The 20402-nt window shown below is 41.3% G+C and overlaps 1 protein-coding gene and 1 pseudogene across 2 annotated transcripts; one reads left to right on the top strand and one right to left on the bottom strand.

The window, feature by feature from the left end:
- Positions 1–139: 139 nt before the first annotated feature.
- Positions 140–20317, top strand: LOC110986886 (serine/threonine-protein kinase TNNI3K-like). Of its 2 annotated transcripts, none has more exons than XM_022249161.2 (13): positions 140–3431; positions 4939–5112; positions 6533–6644; positions 7610–7713; positions 8159–8256; positions 9609–9719; positions 10639–10737; positions 11970–12114; positions 12744–12888; positions 13854–13958; positions 14475–14569; positions 15336–15482; positions 15938–20317. In XM_022249161.2, the coding sequence occupies exons 2-13, from the start codon at positions 5073–5075 to the stop codon at positions 16006–16008; spliced, it is 1272 nt and encodes a 423-aa protein (XP_022104853.2). In that variant the 5' UTR covers positions 140–3431; positions 4939–5072; the 3' UTR covers positions 16009–20317. The 2 variants fall into 2 exon arrangements, with proteins under 2 accessions (XP_022104853.2, XP_022104854.2); XM_022249162.2 differs by lacking the exon at positions 140–3431 and adding an exon at positions 3448–3782.
- Positions 1379–2611, bottom strand: LOC147797373 (uncharacterized; annotated as a pseudogene).
- Positions 20318–20402: the final 85 nt, after the last annotated feature.

The raw sequence follows: 20402 nt of genomic DNA, 5'->3' as shown, positions 1-20402 counted from the left end.
GGTATGTGGCACTTTTTGGCGGGCAGCATACGCATATTGACGGCTACTGAAACTGGGAAATGAGAATCAGAAACCAAGATATGCAGCACTGGATCCCCGGTAATGGACTGATCATGACCAAAGAGTCCAGTTGGACGACAAATCACGTTCTTGGGAAGTGACGCTCAGCTGCCTGTTTGATCTCGCTAATCAGTGAGTTCAGGTTCTTTTGGCACCTTATGAGAAGTTTGGATTACAGTTCAAACATACATAGGGAAAGCAGGCTTACTCAATTTCAACATCGCACAGCGCATCCCCTGGATATTTTCTGGGGAAATTGGAACTACTTTTGTTCTAGAGGGTGACGAACAATGCATGCCGGGGGGGGGACTTGCGACTCAATATTGGAAGTTGACATCTTCCGTTGGCTTCTACTCATCAGTTAAGGAATTTTGTTTGTCAACTTTCACCTTAGAGAAATGACATCAAGTACGGTATCTACCCTCAGTACATATTATAATGTAGGCCTACTATTTACGACACACATTTCTGCCAATTTCTAGACGACGCAACTGTAATTAAAAAGAGCATCACGACTATCATTTTTTCTCCAGGAATTAAACAACACCAGCCACAACGTCAGCCACAACAATATTTCGGCTTTTCCTGCTCTAATTTGATCTTTCAAATAATTATTTCTAAACCCACTGTAATATACAGTACATCAATCAATATTACGTGCTTGTTAATGTAACATGCAGATCTGGTGAGAAATTATGTGCGTGGCCAAACACCAAGTTGAAGAAAAGACACGGCCACTATGATAATAGCGTCTGTGCAATGTGTTATTCAGAAACTAAGACTAATGTCATTGATGCCCATATATAAGTTGGAAACGGTGAAGCAAGAGAGACTTGGCCAAAGAGAATTAAGTCGTGGGTCTATGCGGCAAGGTCATGTCCGGGCGTTGTTGCGGCAGCGCTGGCTGAAGTCCTCCCTCAAAAAGCCTGGTCCGAGAAAGCCAAATCATATCATCGGCTACCGTCGACTCCAGCGTGCAAGTGCGATGGTGCCTATCGTCTATGGCTTCTCGGGGCTACCCAGGGCCCCAAAAGCGTCTAGTGAGTCGGGTTGTTTTTGGCCCGATTATAACGCTTTCTAATGAGAAGATTTTTACATTAACCCCCACTCCCTCACTGTCCGTGAAAGGTGTGCCGAGTCCAGTCCAACTCTGACTTAGTTTTGGGAAAAAAGCGTGGTCGACTTCCCTTCCCCCGGGGCTAGCAGGACCCCCAGTGCCCAGTAGAGGGACAATTCCCCAATGCAAAGGTACTTACCTGCAACATAATTAGAATTATATTAACAATGAAGGATAGACTCACCCTGCAGATTTCAAAGCTTAAAGTGTCGACGCTAACACTACCTGTCCAAACTCACTTGAAGAAGACTTTCTATGGTACATGTAGAATCTGGTAAAAGTTGTAGCCGAAGACCAATCAGCTGTTTTGAGGATATCAGCAACAGAGACACCTGCTGCATTAGCTGCTGCTGATGTAGAGGCAACCCTGGTAGAATGTGCCTATATCTCTAAGCCATCTCGAAATTGTGGATGAAATTACAGGTTGATGAGGTTTAGAATGAGACAATAAAAGTTGAGAACATCTAGATCGTCCGCTACCCCTGTAGTGACGTGTCCTGTCCAGGTTCTCTTCCAGAGCCCGAACTACACAAAGATTTCTGTTGCCAGAAAAACGAGGCAACTCGATCTCTTGGAAAGGCTATACAACAGACACTCATTTAGATGGTTTCGTGAGCCAAAACATATATCTTCCATCAGAGCATTTAGACATATTATGACCAATGTCTAGAGCAGTAAGCGAAGAACATCTACCAGCCGAAACTAGGGCAACCAACATAGTTTACTTCAAGGTCGGCTGTTTGATAGACAGGTAACGGTTATCAGGCAACTTTTTAATAAAGTTCAGCACAACAGAAACATCCCATATAACATTGTACATAGGCCGAGGTGGCCTTACGCTAAGAACACCCTTGAAAAAACCCTTAACAAGATGATACTGACCAATAGGAAGGCCACCTACAAATTGGTAGGCAGAAGAGATAAATGAACGATACACATTAAGGGTTCTATACAGCAAGCCATCATCATAGAGCTGCTACAAAAAGGCCAAAAATCTGCTACAGATGACTGAACTGGATCAATTTGCCTTGAAAAACACCAGCAAGACCATTTCTTCAAACTGGGGTTGTACTGGTTATTAGACTGCTGTGTCCATGATGCAACAATTGGAATTGACCATCGACCTCCTGTTATCAACTGCCCCATGCAAGCGCGGCCCCAGCCTGCAGTAGAGGCATCCATCTGAATCACTCTTTCTGGAGAATGAAGGAGAATGTTGTTGCCGTTCCATACCTGGAGATAGGCAATCCACGGGCTGAGCTCGCCTTGTGGGACACTAAGGACTAAGCTGTCGTGGTTGAGGTCTCGACGAAGAGGGGGAATCTTGTCTAACTGAAGATGGCGATAAAAGAGGGGTACCGAGAAAACAGCCTGGATTGTTGATGAAAGCCTGCTGAGAAGACTTGCTAGCTTGCGTACAGACACCTTGTCCATCTGTGAGACACACTGGCAATAATTGACAATCTAGTGTCCTTGGTCTAAAGACGGAGACATGAGAATCGAATCTACAATGAACCCCAGAAACAGGATTTTCTGCGTAGGAACCAGCTGAGACTTAACGAAACCCAGTTCCTGAAGGAGACTGGTCGCCCGAATTGTGTTGTTGTAACACTCCTGCTGCGATGTCGCTAGAATAAGCATGTCGTCCAGATAAAATGCACATGCATCTGACTCCTTGTTCCCGTAGAGTTGCTGTCACAAGGCTTCAAAATCTTCGTGAAAACCCAAGGTGCACAACAGGCCTAAAGGAAGGCAAGAAAACTGGTAGATAGTATACTGCCACATGAAAGGAAGAAACTTTCGATGAGTACGTTGATAGGAACTGTGAAATAGGCGTCCTTCAAATCTATGGACGTCACGGTCATTTGGAGACAAAAGGTCTTTCACTGGAGATAGGTTTTCAATCTTGAAATGTTCGTAGGCTATGAACTTGTTCAAGGGCCATAAATTTACTACTGGACGGAGATCCCCAGACTTCTTTGGGACCATAAACAGTGAAGAAATAAACAGTGAATCGGTTCGCGAAGGCAACTGTAATTTGTTTGTGGACGTTTATGGGCTCTTGCTGCTATGCCGTGATCGGCCTCCGTAGAATTTTTAGCCGGCTACGAATTACGTGAAGGGTTGCTTGCAGCCGTAAAAATAGCGTCCAGCAAAATCCGGCCCGAATGTACTGTATATGTCGTGCCAATTTCAGCTTGGTGTAAAGTAGGTCCCCTAGTACGACCACGACAATAGAGGAACAAGGACAGTGGTAAAAATCTTGAATTTCATGTCACCAGTTTGTTTGTTTGTTTGTTTGTTTGTTTGTTTAAGCAGGTGTGATGTCGGTATTTTGCCGTGCTTGTCTCGTTTGTTAGAATTTTCTTGACCTGCAGCCACAGCCCGCGTGCGTGCGGGCAAGCCCATTCTTTTGCTACCTTCGGGACCATGACACTGGGGCCGGTCCGGACAACTCGACCGTTCGCCAAGTCGATTTCGGACAACTTGACCGTTGAGACAACTCGACTGTCCGTGCGTAAAAGGGAGAGACAAGTCGACCGTTGAGACATGGTTGAGAGAAGTCGTCCGTTGAGACAAGTCATCCATTGAGACAAGTCGTACGGTGGGATACTGTCCGCTCAGCCCAGTCTTCTGCTGAGGCCACGTTGTGAAATACTATACCTTAATAATGAGATGGAATTTCACGTAGTAGATAGGCCTAGACAAGCCTAATTTCTGATTTATAAAAGTGGTTGCCGTAGTAAGCCAATCATTGCACAATCGATCTTGCACCCATGCTTACCCAGCCACTATACACCTGCTACAGGCCAGGTGTCAGTCACTTTCCCCCATTTCCACTTCGCCCCATGCCACTTTGCCCCCAACCACTTCACCCCATTTCCACTTGCCGCTCGAGTGGTTACATGTTCTTTCCAGATATGGAACTGGGAAAACGACTATGTATTATGTGTAGAAATCATACTGGTCGAATTGTCTTTCTATCAAACTCGACTTACCCTAACGGGCAACTTGGCAAATGGTCAAGTTGCCTGAAGTCGAGTTGGCAAATGGTCGAGATGTCTGACAGCCATGTACATAGCTGGGTGTCAGTCACTGCACCCCATTTCTACTTCGTTCCATTTCAAATTGCTCCAGCATCCACTGAATTTATCCTTTTCTTTTAGTGGGAAAAGTTCCATGTACATGTACGGATGCCAGTAATTCTTCCCTTCAGTGACTTAACCATTTCCTGCTGAACTTGTACACTTGTGCATAGAGCTATGTAATCTGCCTTAAGCAGAAGCACCTCCTCATTACCAGTCATGCCAGTAGCTGAAAAGAGCCAGGTTGGTTGGGAGAGTTCATTTTGTTGGTATTGATGCGACCTTAACACATGCACTTCATAGTTGTTTGCCAACCAGCAAAGTTCATGTACATGTACTCCTCCCACCAAAGGAGCCTGGCATTGCTAGGGAAATTGTCACCTCTCTTAGTTGCCAAAATAAAAGGAACTTTACATACATTCAGAGTCCTGAAGTTCTAACTTGGCTTTCCAAACTCCAATTCTGTTGAACAGTCATGCCCCTTGAAACAAAATGGGTGGGCAGATTCCAAATATAACTTTATTTCATTAAAAGACTTGTATTCAAAGTTGAACGTTTGTGCTGTCCCATCCCTTCCAAGCTCCAAACATCTTTCTTTATAGCTCCGCCACCGGCGTACGTGTACATGTAAGAGGTCTGATAAAAATGATATTTTGAAATTTATTTTGCTTCAAGGTGTGTGACACACAAGATCAGCTGTTGTCAGATGAGTAAACACTGCATACGTGTATTTGCTGCCAATCCAACATTCCCGACAATAAACAATGTAGATGCACAAGGGATGACCAGTGTAGCCAGGCACCAGTGGGATGGGAGCCTACAAGTCCAGGCCAATGTCATCATGCTCAGGTTGGTACACAAGTCTTAGGCCGTTTTCCAATAGTCAACTTCGTCTCCGTCTCGGGCTTCGTGTAGGAAACCTATCCCTGATTGTGGGCCTGAAGCGTTCAACTTGAAGTACATTGTACTGTAATGTTTGGCTGTTTTGCATCTTGATCTTTTGTGGCACTATCAGACTTGATATTGCACTGAAAACCTCTAAGTCAGGAAGTAAAAAAAAAACCAGTTGAAGCCTGCGACGGAGCCCAAGCCGAGTATTGGAAAATGGCCTTAGCTCCAAGACACGAGTGGTCCTCCCTTCTCCATGTACATGTTTATATGGTTTAAGTAATGCCCTCTTAATGTTCACTGTCAGAGGCACTTACTTCAAGTGTAGCTGCGTTGAAGTTTTCTTTGACACAAATCTTCTGCATCTTTGTACTTTTCTTCAATGTATGTATACTCTTACACACACCTATTTTTAAATGAATTGAAAAGTGCACACTTCCAAACAATCAAAATTATCCATGTTTTCCCAGACAACTGATAGGGTGTTATTGCTGTGGGAAGACATGGTTCAGTGTATGGGTATTTCTGTTGAAACTGAGAACCCTGAGTTGACTAACTGAAAAAAATTTCTGAGAGACGGATGGATGGTTTCTTATTTCCATACCCATAAACAACAAAAAATCAGCAAAGAACAGAAAACTTAGTCCAGGAAATTCTACAAAAATGCATACTACTCTGTGTACAAACCAATGTAACATTGAGGCTTCCTCTTGAGATGACATCACAGTGTTGCTCATAAATATGCAAATCTCATTAGCATTTAAACTAAAAGGCATTCAAATACCCTTTGAAATAGGAAAACCAAAGTTGAAAATAAGGTTTGCTGAGGCACAAAAAATGGATTTTACTGGTATGTAATCAAAAACATTGATTGCAGCTACGTTTTAAGTTTGGGCAAGCAGATCTGTACATATTTGAAAGATGAGTTTACATAATGTACTCATCACTCTTTTCATGCTTGGCCAATGGAGGAAGGCAAACTAGAAGTTCTTGCATTAGAATATAGTATGGTATCATATGCTCATTTGAATGTTCACAGAGCTGTTACATCTCTGCATGGATGTTGGACAGTGGGTGCGGCATTAAAGTGTGTGCAACTCTTTGTCAGTCACAGAGGGGCACGTATGAACAGGGTTCATACCTGACTTTCATCCGAATGTGCACAAAGCAGTGGCATCTTTTTAAGGTGCTCTGCTTAACAGCTTTGGCATTATCAGTCTGTATCTTTGCCAGCCCTAAAGGCGTGCTTGTGCATAGGGTGGCCATGAACAGTTTATCCCCAATGTTTAGCACTAGTTGTTAAAAGGTCAGGCTTGTTATCTCAGGTTTCTTGCTTTCACATCACTCTGAAATAAGTCAAATTGATTGTTTACTTTGACAGAGGCATGGCTGAAACGAGTAAGGGACAGCTACATCACACTGAGGGCCAGGGTTACGCAGGACATGACAGTTAGCAAGGATAAGGAGCTGAGTGCATTACAGCAAGCCTGCTGGTATATAGAGAATAGTCTACCAAATCCATGGCTTGTAGACATTATGACCATACCTCACATGTATTCATGATTGAGACCTGGGCCGTTTTCCAATACTCAACTTCGGCTCCGTCTCAGGCTTCAACTGTTTTTTACTAGCTGACTTTGAAACTGTAAGCACAGTAATCAATCTAATAGTGCCACAGAACATCGTAAGATGCAACAAACCCAAAAATTACAGCAATGTAATTTAAACGCTTCAGGCCCACAATCGGGGATGGGTTTTGGGAACGAAGCCTGAGAGGGAGACGAAGTTGAGTATTGGAAAACGGCCCTGAACTCTGCCGACTCCATTCATCACCGCACGCTTGCCATTTACATGTACATGTAAGGGTGTTCAGGAACATAACTTCATTGAAACTGTCACTAGGCTGACATAAGCATGAGCAAGCATCTTCCTGTCCGAGATATGGTAAAACAAACGAAGCATGGTTTGTTTTGGTTGGATAATAGATATTAGCTTCCTTAAAGTATTGCAAGTTGAAACACTCTTCCCGAGATGGAGCCGAGGAAACTCATTTTTAAACTTCAGATACTTCAGGGAGTTGAAATCAATTATTACACAACTTTTGCTGTGGCTTCATCTTGGTTGGCTGAAACACAAAAAGCCTTTTGCGAGTTAAATTTGAATGAAATCTGGAACACTGAGTTAACTGATTGTACATAAATTCTAGGCTTAGGACAATGTTGCTGTACCTTGTGATTCAGGGCAATCTTGAGAGACCACTACATGAAGCTCCTTTATGCCCTTCTTATCCATTGAAAACGGTGTACATGTACAGCAAAAGCTTGCCCTAAACACGCTAAATCACAAGGTCTACATGTAGCAACAGCGTCTTCAGTTCAGGAGCTGAAAAGTTGATTGCTGATTTTTCACATGTACTTGGGGATAAAAAGTTCCATTTTCTTTTTCTGCCCGTTTTTAGTAATGACGACATTGATGAAATCTTGCAGCTGATTAGTGAGACAAATATTCACGAACGGACCAGCAATGGGCTTACACTACTACACCTATGTTGCTTGGATGGAGGTAATACTGTGTACACGTATACATACTCCTAACAAGTAGTGCATAAGACTGCATGTGCATCCCGGCGGAGTCAACTAATATTGTTGTGGGTCCATGTTAAAGGGCTGCATAGAAGCCACGTATTTTTTTAATGTACATCAAGGAAAGAAGTTTTTTCAATTACTGTATGTTTCAATAGAGTGAGTTGGGGCAGTGCACCTCAAAATTGAAAATGGTGACAACAATTCTATGTTAAAAGTATTACCAGTGATTCACAAGTTGTTTGGTGTGATCGATTGAATAGATGTTCGTTGCTTGTGGAGACCTGTGTCACTGATGGATGTTGTAAGAATTAGGGGTGAAAACTGAAGGACAGTTTGACTCCAGTTTTAATTTTTAAAAAGTTGGAATAAAATTCGCCTCTTTGATAGATACTAATCTGCTTTATATGTTGATGTTGTCTTAGGTTGCAAGAGCGTCATACGTTTTCTGGCCAGGGTAGGTGCCTTTATCAACAGTCTTAGTGTACGAGGCTTCACGGCACTTCATGTCGCTAGCTTCAAGGTGAGACTTCAAGCGGCTATCGGTAATTCCAGTCCCTAATTTGAGAAGTGCAGGGGCATGTGTCTGATCAGAGACAATTTTCCAGTACCAACTCCTCCGTTTCCCCAAACAGAATCCCTGAAGCTTTCTGGAGCACAGCCCAATAAGCCACTTGTGAGTTAAATTTGAATAAAATCTGGTACCCTGTGTTATCTGATTGCATAGGAACGTAACCATTTGAATTCCCTAGACTAAAGACACTGTTGCTATACCTCGTGACTCAGGGCAAGTTTTTGCATAGCGACCACCATCTCTGGAATGGACTGGTTCCTTCTTATCCATTCAGAATAGTGTATTGTTGCAATTCGTCTCTTATGTAACTAAGGAAAAGCTTGCCCCAAGTTACGAGGTATAGCAACAGTGGTTGTAGTATAGAGAATTCGAATTGTTATGTTCACGTGAATTTAAGCAACTCAGTGTACCAGATTTTATTCAAATTTAACTCGCAAAAGGCTTATTTGTGTCTTTAGAGGGGATATTGTGCATGTCTTTACATTCAAATTGTTGTATACAAGAATATCGTAGGGTTCATGGTCGGTTAAACATCCACAACTGATCGTGTAGAAAATATGTAAGAGGTCATCCGAAAAAGTTGAACAAAATGGACGAGGGACCGTGATTGCAAATACCAAGACAGATATGCTTGTAGGGTGTATGTTTGTTTTCTGTAGAACCTTGAAAAAAGGGGGGAATAAATATAAACCATATGTTTCTGAAGCAACGCTCATGTTCAAAAAATGCTGGGCTACGTTTTGTTTTCTCTGAGCATGGTGAAGAAAAACGTCATTGTACCACAATCTGGCTGTATACATGCACATTTATTGTTCAGAATGCAAAATTGAATATGCCCAGTGACATTGTTCACTTCAGTTTCAAGCATTTCTGGTTTTGACAGGACATTAGCATATGCAGGTACAGCCTTATTTGCACGAGCATAGATGCACCAGTTGCAGAAGTTGCTCTGTGCAGCAAGCAAACCATCTTGTGATTCCATACAGCTCAATGGCAGAGACATATTGAAACTGGGAGACCTCTAAGTACCGTCTAAATATTTCATTGGAATAGCAAGTTGTATTGAAATTAGGTAGTCTTTCCAACTAATGCTGTACCAAATATCAGGCGAAATGCAGCCGGGAATCAGTTATAGTGTACACATAATGATATCGTGCATTGCATTTGTTGAGAAATGTTGGTAAGCAGCTCTGCGATACGGGTACTTAATCAGAAAGGAAAGTTCAACAGTATGTTAGCCGAGTTTTTTATGGGTTGTAAATCTCTGTATCATTTTTTTCCCCAAATTTGTCTTGTATCAGGGTGATATCGAGTTGGTAGGGGATCTGCTGATGGGCGGGGCTGACGTAGGGCGGATGGGCTATGCCTCCATCACTGCCCTTCACTTGGCTTGCCTTTGTGGCCATGCACAGGTATAAAAGTAACGATTGCAGTTGTTCGTGACTTTAAAGGACATGGAGAGGAAAAAAAGAAAACACTCAGAATAGTGCTCTTTCCTCTGTTGTCATTTGCTGTTGCCATTTTGGAAAATTAACTTTCCTTGATCCTCAGAAAAAACAACAATGGAGAAAGCAAATTCCCATGCAAATCAAAAAACCCATTCACGTGCTCTGTCAGTGTTGCAGCTATGGGTGTATGAGTAAAAAAAAAATAAATATATGAATCGAAAATGATGTCATGAACCTATTAGAAACATTTAACTATAGATTACACCAAAATGCATTTCAAGAAATTGACATGCACAGCAACTTGGTTACTGAATCAAAAGTCACAGAATGTAACAGAATAAGCCGTAAGTTTTACGCAGAAATCAACGTCACAGGACGAAATGAAGAAGTCACAATCATTACTTATCAATAATGTGTATGCATAGTCAGTAAAGATGGCATCCCCATACAGAAACCACTCATGCACATCATTTTGACAAAACAGGTGTTCATTTTGTCATTGGTTGTTTAAAATGTTGTCCATTCATGAGTCATTTTTGCTTGGTGGAGAGTGCTTTTGTGTGTGACTTTTGATTCAGTAACCAAGTGGCTGTGCATGTCAATTTCTTCTTTGTTATAAAGATAATCACTTGCTTTTGGGCATGTGATTGTAAGGGATATTGCAGCATACCTGTGTACAAAAATTGTTTATTTCTATGGAGTGAAGTTTTATGTGTGGCCTTTGACAGAAGTGGCAAGTTTCTTTTGCTGTCCAGTGTACTATAAGGCACATAACTCCTTCACAAAAATTGATGTCAATAAATGTGCCTTTTGAAGCATGTTTCCTACACCTGTTACCCGACTGTCCCTGTAACATACATGTGCACTCATTTTTCATCTCCAGGTTGCAGAGCTGTTGTTGAGGTACGACGCAGACCCACATGCCCAGGATGCTCTCATGTTTACTCCCCTGCACTGTGCATGCTTCTGTGGTCATGATCAGGTAGGCGTTACTTTGAGGCATCAACCCATTTGCCACGAGACCCAGAATTTGACCGACTCACTGGCGGTCTCCCAGTGAGTGCACTGAATGGCAGTCATCCATTAGCAAATAAATACATCTGTCTGCTTATGCATTCATTTCTCCCCAAAGTTTTAAGTCATTGCTGATGCAACCCCTTTACTTGCAGCATATCGCATGGTAGTTGTAGATTTTGGCAAGATTTGTCCCTACCCCCCAAAAAGTTTTGCTGAAGAGTGTTCTTAATTTATCTGACAAATTTATTATTAAAAATGCCCAAAATGTGCCTTTTCCAAGAATGAAATTATGAATCTTGTTCTTCCCATTTTAGCAGTGGATATTCATCACAAAACAGAAAATATTGTTTTTTCCGCAATGAAGACTTGCAATTTTACAGTTCTTGCATGATTCCTAATAATTTTCATTCACTGGGATATGTCTGTTCTTGTTCATGAATTTGTGTGAAGCTTATTTGGCAAAGTTTTGCGTAAACTGTTCAGTTAAACAATAATATGGTTGTAGCTAATTTCCCCAAAAACCTGAATTTGGTGTTTGCAATTCACCTCATTATTAACTCCAAAAGTCCCCAGTCCAACAGTTCAAGGACTGAGGACTTAACCCCCTTTGCGGCGGGAATTTCTTCCCAAAAGCCGACTCCACGAATTCCAGCCTCACTTGGCCACGACGGCCACCTGCCAAACAGCAAATTCTCGGTTTGTGGCCCTGCGTGCTCTGCACACTTTTAATTACACGGTGAAAAGGCTGATTGTTCGGTGGCATGTGGCTCTACTCACGCTTCCACATTCCTGTTGCCTCTTTTCAAAGCGGGGACTATTGTGAAGCTGGTGATTATGATGCAAATTCTGTCTTTTCATTTCTGGGCTACGCACAAAGACCAATTACCATATACACAAGAGCCAGGGTCTGCCTTCTTTCACCGTGTTCGCTCGAAAGTGGGCCGAGAATAATAGCTGAAAAGCGGGCTGAGGATCTCAATTTTTACGGCGTGTCTAGCCGCCTCCCGGCGCTAGGGGTTAAAGGGTTAACATACGTATACTTTGACAGGAGTACAATTACACATACATGTACTGGGACATCCAAAAGTTTGTATGTGCTCTTTCTGCTGCGAGTTTTCATATCACCTAATGATTTTAATACATGTGTTGACTGCATCTTTGCTGTTTGTTGAAATGAATCATTTTGTTTGACACCAGGTGGTCAAATGCCTGATCAACCACAGTGCTGACATCAACATGAGCAGCGAGGTCGGACTTTGTCCACTTCATCTGGCCTGCTCCAAGGGGTTCCTCACTGTCACCAAGTTACTCATAACTGGCAGGAAAAACAACAAGGCCGACGGTAAATAACCTCTCTTCTGAGCTTCATAAATAGTATGCACTGAAGCATTGAAAATCACCAAGCGTCTCGTTTGTGCACTTTGTGTGCACTTCTGGGACGTTCAATTATCAGTTGGTCACAGACACACGTACGTGTCATCTTTAATTTCACAGGTAGTGCTGCATCACATGGCTTTCTTTTCATCATGCATACGTCGTACTTTCAATAGTTGTAAAGAGCCAGTGGAAAATACCCAGTGCTGTGGCACATTTTTGTTCAATTTCAAAAGCCACTGCAAGGCATGCACGTACAGTGCTCCGAGGCTACAATTTGGGTCTAAGGTTTACATAGACTCAGACCGAAATAATCTTGTTGTAATTTGCTCAGCACAAAAGATATTCCTGGCAACGATTCGTCTACTGCTGAACAATCTGAACGTTTACTTTATTCACGTGCAAAGAAAGTTTAGTGTGACTTTCACACTTATCTCTCAGCCTGATTGTATGTAAAATACCCTGCCCATACATGTATGTATGACTCACTGCCCTGGGATAGTCCAGTTTCACTGAATCGTTATGCACTGTAGCTCTTGTTTGTGCACGCTGGGTTTGGATTAATCTCCGTGTAAAATTCCTTTGCTCTTGTTCAAGTTAATGCACATGACAATGAGAAGAACACACCACTACACTACAGTGCAAGGACAGGGCACATCGTTACTCTCAATCACCTTCTGGACCCTGCCTGTGGTGTCAAAGGTCAGGAGGTCAATATATACGGAGACACTGCTCTTCACGTGTAAGTGAAATTCCACAAAGAATTTATCAAAAAAAAAAGGATTTGCTCTATTAGTTCCAAGGAAGAGAGATAAAGAATTTAAACACATTTCGCCGTGACCAAATATATAATTTCATCTGAGTTATTTCCTATTCCTCAAACAAAATATACTGCATTCCTGGGTAGTGGAGAGCAAGAATATGTTGAGTGATGAGTTCATTTAAGGTTATTATATACCCGGTATTTATACAAACAGCTGTGATACACATGTGCCCAAGAAATTGGGATACTTGCCAAAAGGAGTTGAATTTAGATTAACTTTCTTTCTCGTGAATTCCGTGACAGCTTCACCGTACATACAATATACCCTTCTTATAAGTGATGTGAGCTGTGAAAGCCCTTCACTTGATCAGCTTTTGTCCTTTTGGTGCATGTCAACTTCCAATTGGTCTGGACACTGTCCTGTTTTCAAAACTGTTTAATTTGTGATTCTAGACAACCTAGCTTCACATTGTAGTCAACCTTGCATTATAAAACAAGAGCATATCCATACTATTCAGGCGTGCTTCTCTGATCTCCTCATTTTTCACTTCACACTCAGGCCATTGAAAATTGAATCACGCTGGACTGAAGTCTTGTAAAGCTTGGAATTTCCCCGGTTTTTTCGTCAAAGTCAAGGTTGGGTACCTTATTAAGTTGAGGTTTTTATGCACCCAAATGACAAAGCTTATCATATGAAGGGTTTCCGCAAATCACTCGCATGGATGTACGCATAAACAAAATCCTGAATAGTGCAACTGTACCATAGGTTTTTTCAGGCTTTAGCCCTTGCATCACCTCATAAACAGTTGAAAAAGAACTTAATCTGTGACACTTCATTGTTTGTTCAGAATGACTGTACTTTTTAGTTCCAAGGTTATATTTGTGTGGTCTGCTGATTGTTTGAGGATGTTCGTAGATTTGTTTCACGCTTGCTTTGTGCACAGTGCTTGCTATCATGGCAGACTTGATGTCGCCAAAGAACTTGTTTTGAGATTGGGCCAAGAATGTCTAGCCATGGAAAACATCTTCAGCGAAACTCCACTTCACAGGTCAGTGATATGCACTTGAGGCAAGGGTGCGTATATAGGATACTTACTGTGAGTATAAGTGATTTGTGCACATATTGGTGCTGTCTTACAAAGTCTAATCATGACCAGAATTAGAGGCCATTACTGCAGTAGCACCACACTCCCATGCAGGTTCCATGCTCTTGCTGTTGTGTTACATGTGCACTGTTGTTAATTACAACTGAGTCTTGCGACTTACCAAAGTGCACACAGGCTCAAGTATAATGATGCTCTTGAGTATGGTTCCCACAGAAGTGATGGCATCTCCTTGGATCAGCCTATTTCAGGAGTGAGATTTCTCAGCTTTTCAGCTGATTTCAGCTTTTTTTCCTCACTGGCTGTGTACAAAAGTATAGGAGATTTTCACAGTTCTGCTTCTTTATGCCTTTTTTCAGCTGTTTTCAGCCATTTTTATCATTGGTCAATCTCATCCCTGCTATTTAAACGTATTCTTTTGATTGCAAAACACTTGTGACTGTCATTTGTCATTGGGTACAGTGCATGCACCTATGGGAAAAATCTGGACATAGTAAGATTCCTTGTGGAACAGCCAGGAGTTGATGTCAACCACCAGGGACGAGACGGCCACACAGGTCAGTTTTTTTTTTCTTCTTTTGGTGTTCCTGATTTTCCAGTTGTGTTGGACAGTCAGTCTGCATATCCTTGACGACCTCTCTCTTTGAAAAAAAATACAAGGCAATTTCGAGCAACAGTTGTAGTTTGATGATTAGTCTATTGCCTCTTAGAGTTTGGAAGCGCAATAAATACTGTCTCACTGGAATGACTAGATGAATAGCATCCCATCAGAGCAGGCCGTGTTTCTTTACACAGTCCAAATCATGTGTACTTTTGCAGTGTGCTTTTATTCCAGAAATTGTGGGGCGGGGAGGGGGGGGAGTGTCCATGTACCTTTTCTCAGATGTCATTACAGTGCCCCAGGAGTTTTGATCTGATGATGTCATGCCATTTTGACACCAATTCAGTGTATGGACCAGTACGTTTAAGAGCTTGAACTATAACAGACCATATTAAAAAATCCTTTTCATCAGATTGATATGAATCTGCACAGTGGATACTCAAACTGAATGTTTTTGCACACACGCCAAGTTTCTTAATGACTGGTCATGTGACAGCTAAGATCAGAAAAAAAACCTAATTGAAAGAAACACTACCCCTTTCAGGTTTATTAAAGTTTTCATTATGGAGTTTTGCCCTTACACTGATGTATACTCGGTGCAAATTTATGGCGACATTATTCAACTTGCTATCAAAAATGAGAAATCCGAAGAGAAGTTTTGATCATCTTTTATTCCTGTTCTGGTTGAATAACATTTTGCCATGCTGTTCTTTTATATTCAGCATTGCACAGTGCTTGTTACCATGGTCACATTCAGGTAGTCCAACTGTTACTTGACCATGGAGCAAATGTGGAGTTGGCCTGCAGTGAGGATGTCATCAGCAGCCACGCTCAGAGACAGACTTGCCTCGACTGGGCAGAAGAGGGAGGTAAAAGAAACTGTTTTCTTTGAGAAAACTCTGGAAAGTGGTTGTCCTCACGTTTTCCTCTCGGGTCTTCAGAAGGCATCTATCTTGACCTCAGTTATTCTAATTCAGAATTCTTTTCCTATTGAATTTTTTTTTTGCAGATGAAAATTGCAAATAATTTGAGATTGTTGGCAGGTGGACTTCGCACACCAAGGATTGTATATTCAGTGGGTTGGTGGTGCTTGTTAGCCATAAAGAGCCTTATTGACAGTGCAAAATGGCTAATGCCTGGTTGGCTGGGATGTCATCCCCAATGGGTGTCTTGGTTGTGATTAATTTACGTCTACGCAGTAACATGTAACGCAGTGCCCAGGTGACGTCGTCATCAATGCTTATCACTAAAGCCTGCCCCATGTACACCAATGCATTGTGTCAAGCACTCACTAAGAAATGTATTCTGTTTGCCTGGTTTTCAGGGCATGATGGGATAGTGGCTCTTCTCAAGAAAGTGTCCCAGGAGATGCTGCCAAGAAATGGAGAAGACTAGGTGCAAGTCAAAAACTGTTGAAACTTCTCAGGCGTAACCCAGAAGTTGTCATTCCAGAAGAGGTCAACAACCACACATTCGTCAGAATACAGACATTTGAGAAACGAGATTCCGGCCAACTTTGGAGTTTCTATGTCCGTAGGCTTGCATTGAATACACATGCCTGGCAAGGACTTGCGTGTCACGCAAGACCCAGTAATGCTCAGCCAGCACTACAAAACTCATTGCATGATAGGTGCATATCTTGCTGTAGTGGGCTAAGCTGTACAGTGGTCTTTGCCGTTTAGGAGTAGCTGCGCGAACACAGCCCACCGAAGTGCAGCAGTTGGTCCATATTACTCCTGTATTGGACCTGTGTAGCGTTCGCTCTACCTAGGATGTACGTGCAATTCCAAGATTTCTTCCATCACCATCTAGCACAAAGTATTTATATTTAACATGCTGTTAAAGTACATTGGTATGAAAAACCGATTAAAATACATTGTTGTCTTAGAATACTGCTGTAACAAGCACCACTCTTCCCTTTTGGTCCTGATAGGTGGGCGTAAAATACTTGCATCACTGAAATCTGACTTTTGGGGGGGAAAAAACAAACTTCATGTCTGAATTTTTGTCTGACATTGGCAAAAGTGTCATTCACTGCTCGTGCATGAAACCGCACATGCACTGAACATGCTGACGAAAACTTGCTGATGCTCCATAAGTAGCATTTTGTAACCACCGCCCGTTCTGGATATCATCTGTTTGGTGCATTTACTTTTATAAGGGAATAAATATGTGCTTGGCTGATATTAAACATTATTAAAGACAGACCGAGCACATATTAATTCCCATTTATAAATACCAACAGTCAGAGAGTCAAAGGAAACCAATATGTGATTAATTTCCAAGGATTTCGCTTTAAAATTTACTTTCATTTTTCCAAACACTCCTGTCCATTTGATGGTATATTCCTCGTTTAAGTAGTCCAGAAGAATCTCCTTATATGGTCTTGGCGCGTGGGTGGCGAGTCATGTGTGCCACACAGACTCTAACAATTGGAATTGCTTAAGCTGTCTTGTATCTAGGTGCCAGCATGTCTTTTACTCAGCGGGCATCATGAAATTGCAGTGGGCATTATCCAATGTTAATTCATGTACATGATCACATTTCACGTTGTTGAACAGGGAAACTGTCTGAGGTATTAGGAATGTATTATAACACCTCATCCACAGATTCTGTACCTTGATTGGCTGAGATCTAGTCAGATGGCATTCCTCGTACTTGGTACCTTACTGTGCGTAGCCAAAAGTAGAGCGTCCATAGCAAGGAAAGAACTCTACATGTACCTGCTACAACCAAAGTGATAACATGGAAAGCAAACAGTGTTATTTGTGCGTGTTGCCCGTTTCCAAGCACTAGTGCTACAGACCTGGGTTCGGTCATTTTGTAAAGAGCAGTGTTGTAGTCGAGTCACCAATGTCGAGTCTGTGTCATGAAAAATGTGACTCGTGTCCGAGTCCCGGACTTGAGTCATACAACACTGGTAAAAAAAAAGGCAATTCAGGAAAATGCTGGCAGTGAATTTTCAGCATATTCCATATTTGAATAGAACATTTTACTGTATTTAATCACTTATCACACAAACAGAATCTGTGGGAGTGGTGTTATAAAACCAAATATTGACGACTTTATCTCAGGATGTAGTAAAGCTAGCCTTTCTCAGTGATCCATATAATATTGTACATTCCCTTGGCTGTGCCTCAAGTAAAAAAGAATTCTCCATGGACCACCTGATGAGGTTTCAGTGCAAATACCATTTTGAAATTTAAATACAAGCAAGGCAGCTGAAAATTGCTGTAACAGATTTTTGCTATCCCAAACAACTTTGTTTCAGCCCCATGGTGTTTGTTATAGCAGGGTTCCATTCTATTACAATGAAGTGACTGTATACGAAGCATTCATAACAGTAATACTTAATCTCATTGCTGTCAGCCACAAACAGTATAGCCTCTTGAAGGTAATATTTTACTAAAAAGTGTAAATTTATACCATGTCTGTCACTAAGGAAAGCAATATCTTATGCTGGACATTAGATAAGCTGTTAACATGTACAGTTAAACCCTAGTTAAATTGATGGAGGAAAGTACCTATTTTGAAATGAGCAAGAATGTCATCCATGTTGGTTCCGCTATTGAACTTTACAATTCGACATAAAAAGAAAGAGTATAGAAAGTGTACATGTGTTCACCTTCAAAGTGGAAAGATTGCTTTTTCCTCTCAAAATACATGTACTTGTACTCTGTAGTTTGGAAGGATTGCCACCGGTATCGGGGGGGGGACTCTAGATATGTGTAGGGCTAGCATTCTCAGAAGTTTACATCTGATGTTTAGTTTAATCGTTGCTTACAAGTTGGAACAATCCCACCTTAGATTGAAGAAGCATGCGTCCATCTCAAACAAGTTGGAGTTGCTCCAGTGTCCATCATGCATTAACAACACTTTGTAGTTTATGCTTTGCAATGCAGAACAAAGCGAGTTACAATAAAGCATTATGCTTTAAGAGTGTTTTTGTAAAAGGTGCAGGGTGTAACAATTCCAGAAGCAATACTGAATTATTTAATTGACAGTACTTCAATTCATTTGCACACACCAGTATTATTTATTTGTATATTTTGCATTGTATGTGTTTAAAGTATTTTTTTTAGAAAGAAAAAAAAAAGGTATTAAAAATATCAGGGTCTGTGATGCGAAAGTACTGCGCTGTCCACTTGTAGTACAAAACGTGAATGGTATGTGTTGAATAAGCCTGTTTCTTCAGAATCTGTAAATCAGTTTTAACCAAAAAAAATAATTTTACATCTGCATTTTTACTCGTTTGGAAACTGCCACTGTCAAGGTGGAATACTTTTAACTTAGGGTGATAAATGTAATGTGTAAAGAGTCCTTGGTGTAACCCAGCTTGCTGCTTCAATCAATTCTTGAGAAACTCTGAAAAACTGAATCATGTTAGTTACATTGGCTCTGTTGCACAGATTTCGACAACAGTATATGTGAATAATTTCTTAACGTCTAGTCTTTGGCAGTAAGTGTGTTAATGATGGCACAGTTATTCTACTCGTGTTACTTTCTACCTCAAGTGCATGTATATACTTCAGCACTGAGACATTCCACTCCACAGTTAATTCAGAACCATGGATAGCTGGTCTGTTTACCCTAATACATGTATGTAATGTCTTGGAGCAGTGGTACGTCCAGGATTGTTGGGAGAGGGGCTTCGTACGGGAAATTATCCAACAAATTATCCACCTCCGCCCGCATTGGCACCACTGGAGAGTGGGACATATGGTTACTTATTACGGTAGTAGCTTCAGATGTCGGTGTGTATTGTATCTTCGTTTTTCAGAAAGTATTAAAAAAAGAAGAAAAAATAGTAAAGGGGGGAGGCCCCCCTTGGATGTGCCATTGCTTAGAAGCACAGTGACCCGTTCAACCTGATGAGAAGAAAAATCTCAGAAAATAATTGGCATTCATTTTCACTCGTGAGTGCAGCAGCAAATGGAAATATGGATTATTTTTGCACACTTCTTTAGAAGATCTTTCAGAGTAAAGTTTGGAAATCACAAGTTTCAGTTGTCTAACACAACAAAGTTGGTCTCCTAAGTTAGCTGGAGCCAATCAAATAGAAATTGGATGCTAAACCTGCAAGTTATTGTTTTTGAGTATGTTTTTAGTGACTTTTTACTCATTCAGGTAAGGAATGGTCACAGTTGCCTGCTTTTTAACATTGCCACACATTTATGATGTGAACAGCAGTAAAAATGTAACTGTCACTTGTTGCTGTAACATTCTCGCTTGTATGTCAGTGGCTGCCATCTGCTTGTAACAAGTGTATAGTTCAGTTTTTACCAATAATATATAACATACCTCATTGCTTATTGACGGATCTACCTGTAATGGCCGCTCATTTCTTCTTGCAGTGGATTTCTTGTAATTGTTTCGCGGTATTTCCTTTTAGTGTTGTGTAAATGTAATCAAGTATTGTTGTTGTTGCACTTGCATATATAGTTATCTAATACATGTGTGTACAAATTGGTGTATTTAATCTATATTTTGATGCATTTTCAAAAGACAAGATCGTTCTTATCTTGGCAGAATCGCCGGGTTTGGTTTATAATTATTTTCCACTTTGGCAATTTAAGGAAACAGTGGAACCGACAGCCTAGTACCACTTCTTTTTGAAACCGTAATTTCTCAGCAGCTTAATAAAATTGTGTTTGTTACACGGTGCTGGAAAATAAATGATTCGTTGCAATGAAATCGTACTTTATTTATGTGGTTCCTTGTAATGCTGTGCCGGAGGACCTGACTCGTTGAATGATAATAATGTGCAGTGGATTGTGAACAGTCCATGT

Source organism: Acanthaster planci, linkage group LG11 (genome assembly GCF_054643075.1).
Source record: "Acanthaster planci isolate LZ-2023a linkage group LG11, COTS_SCS, whole genome shotgun sequence".
NCBI lineage: Eukaryota > Metazoa > Echinodermata > Asteroidea > Valvatida > Acanthasteridae > Acanthaster > Acanthaster planci.
This window is presented reverse-complemented; position numbering and strand designations above follow the sequence as displayed.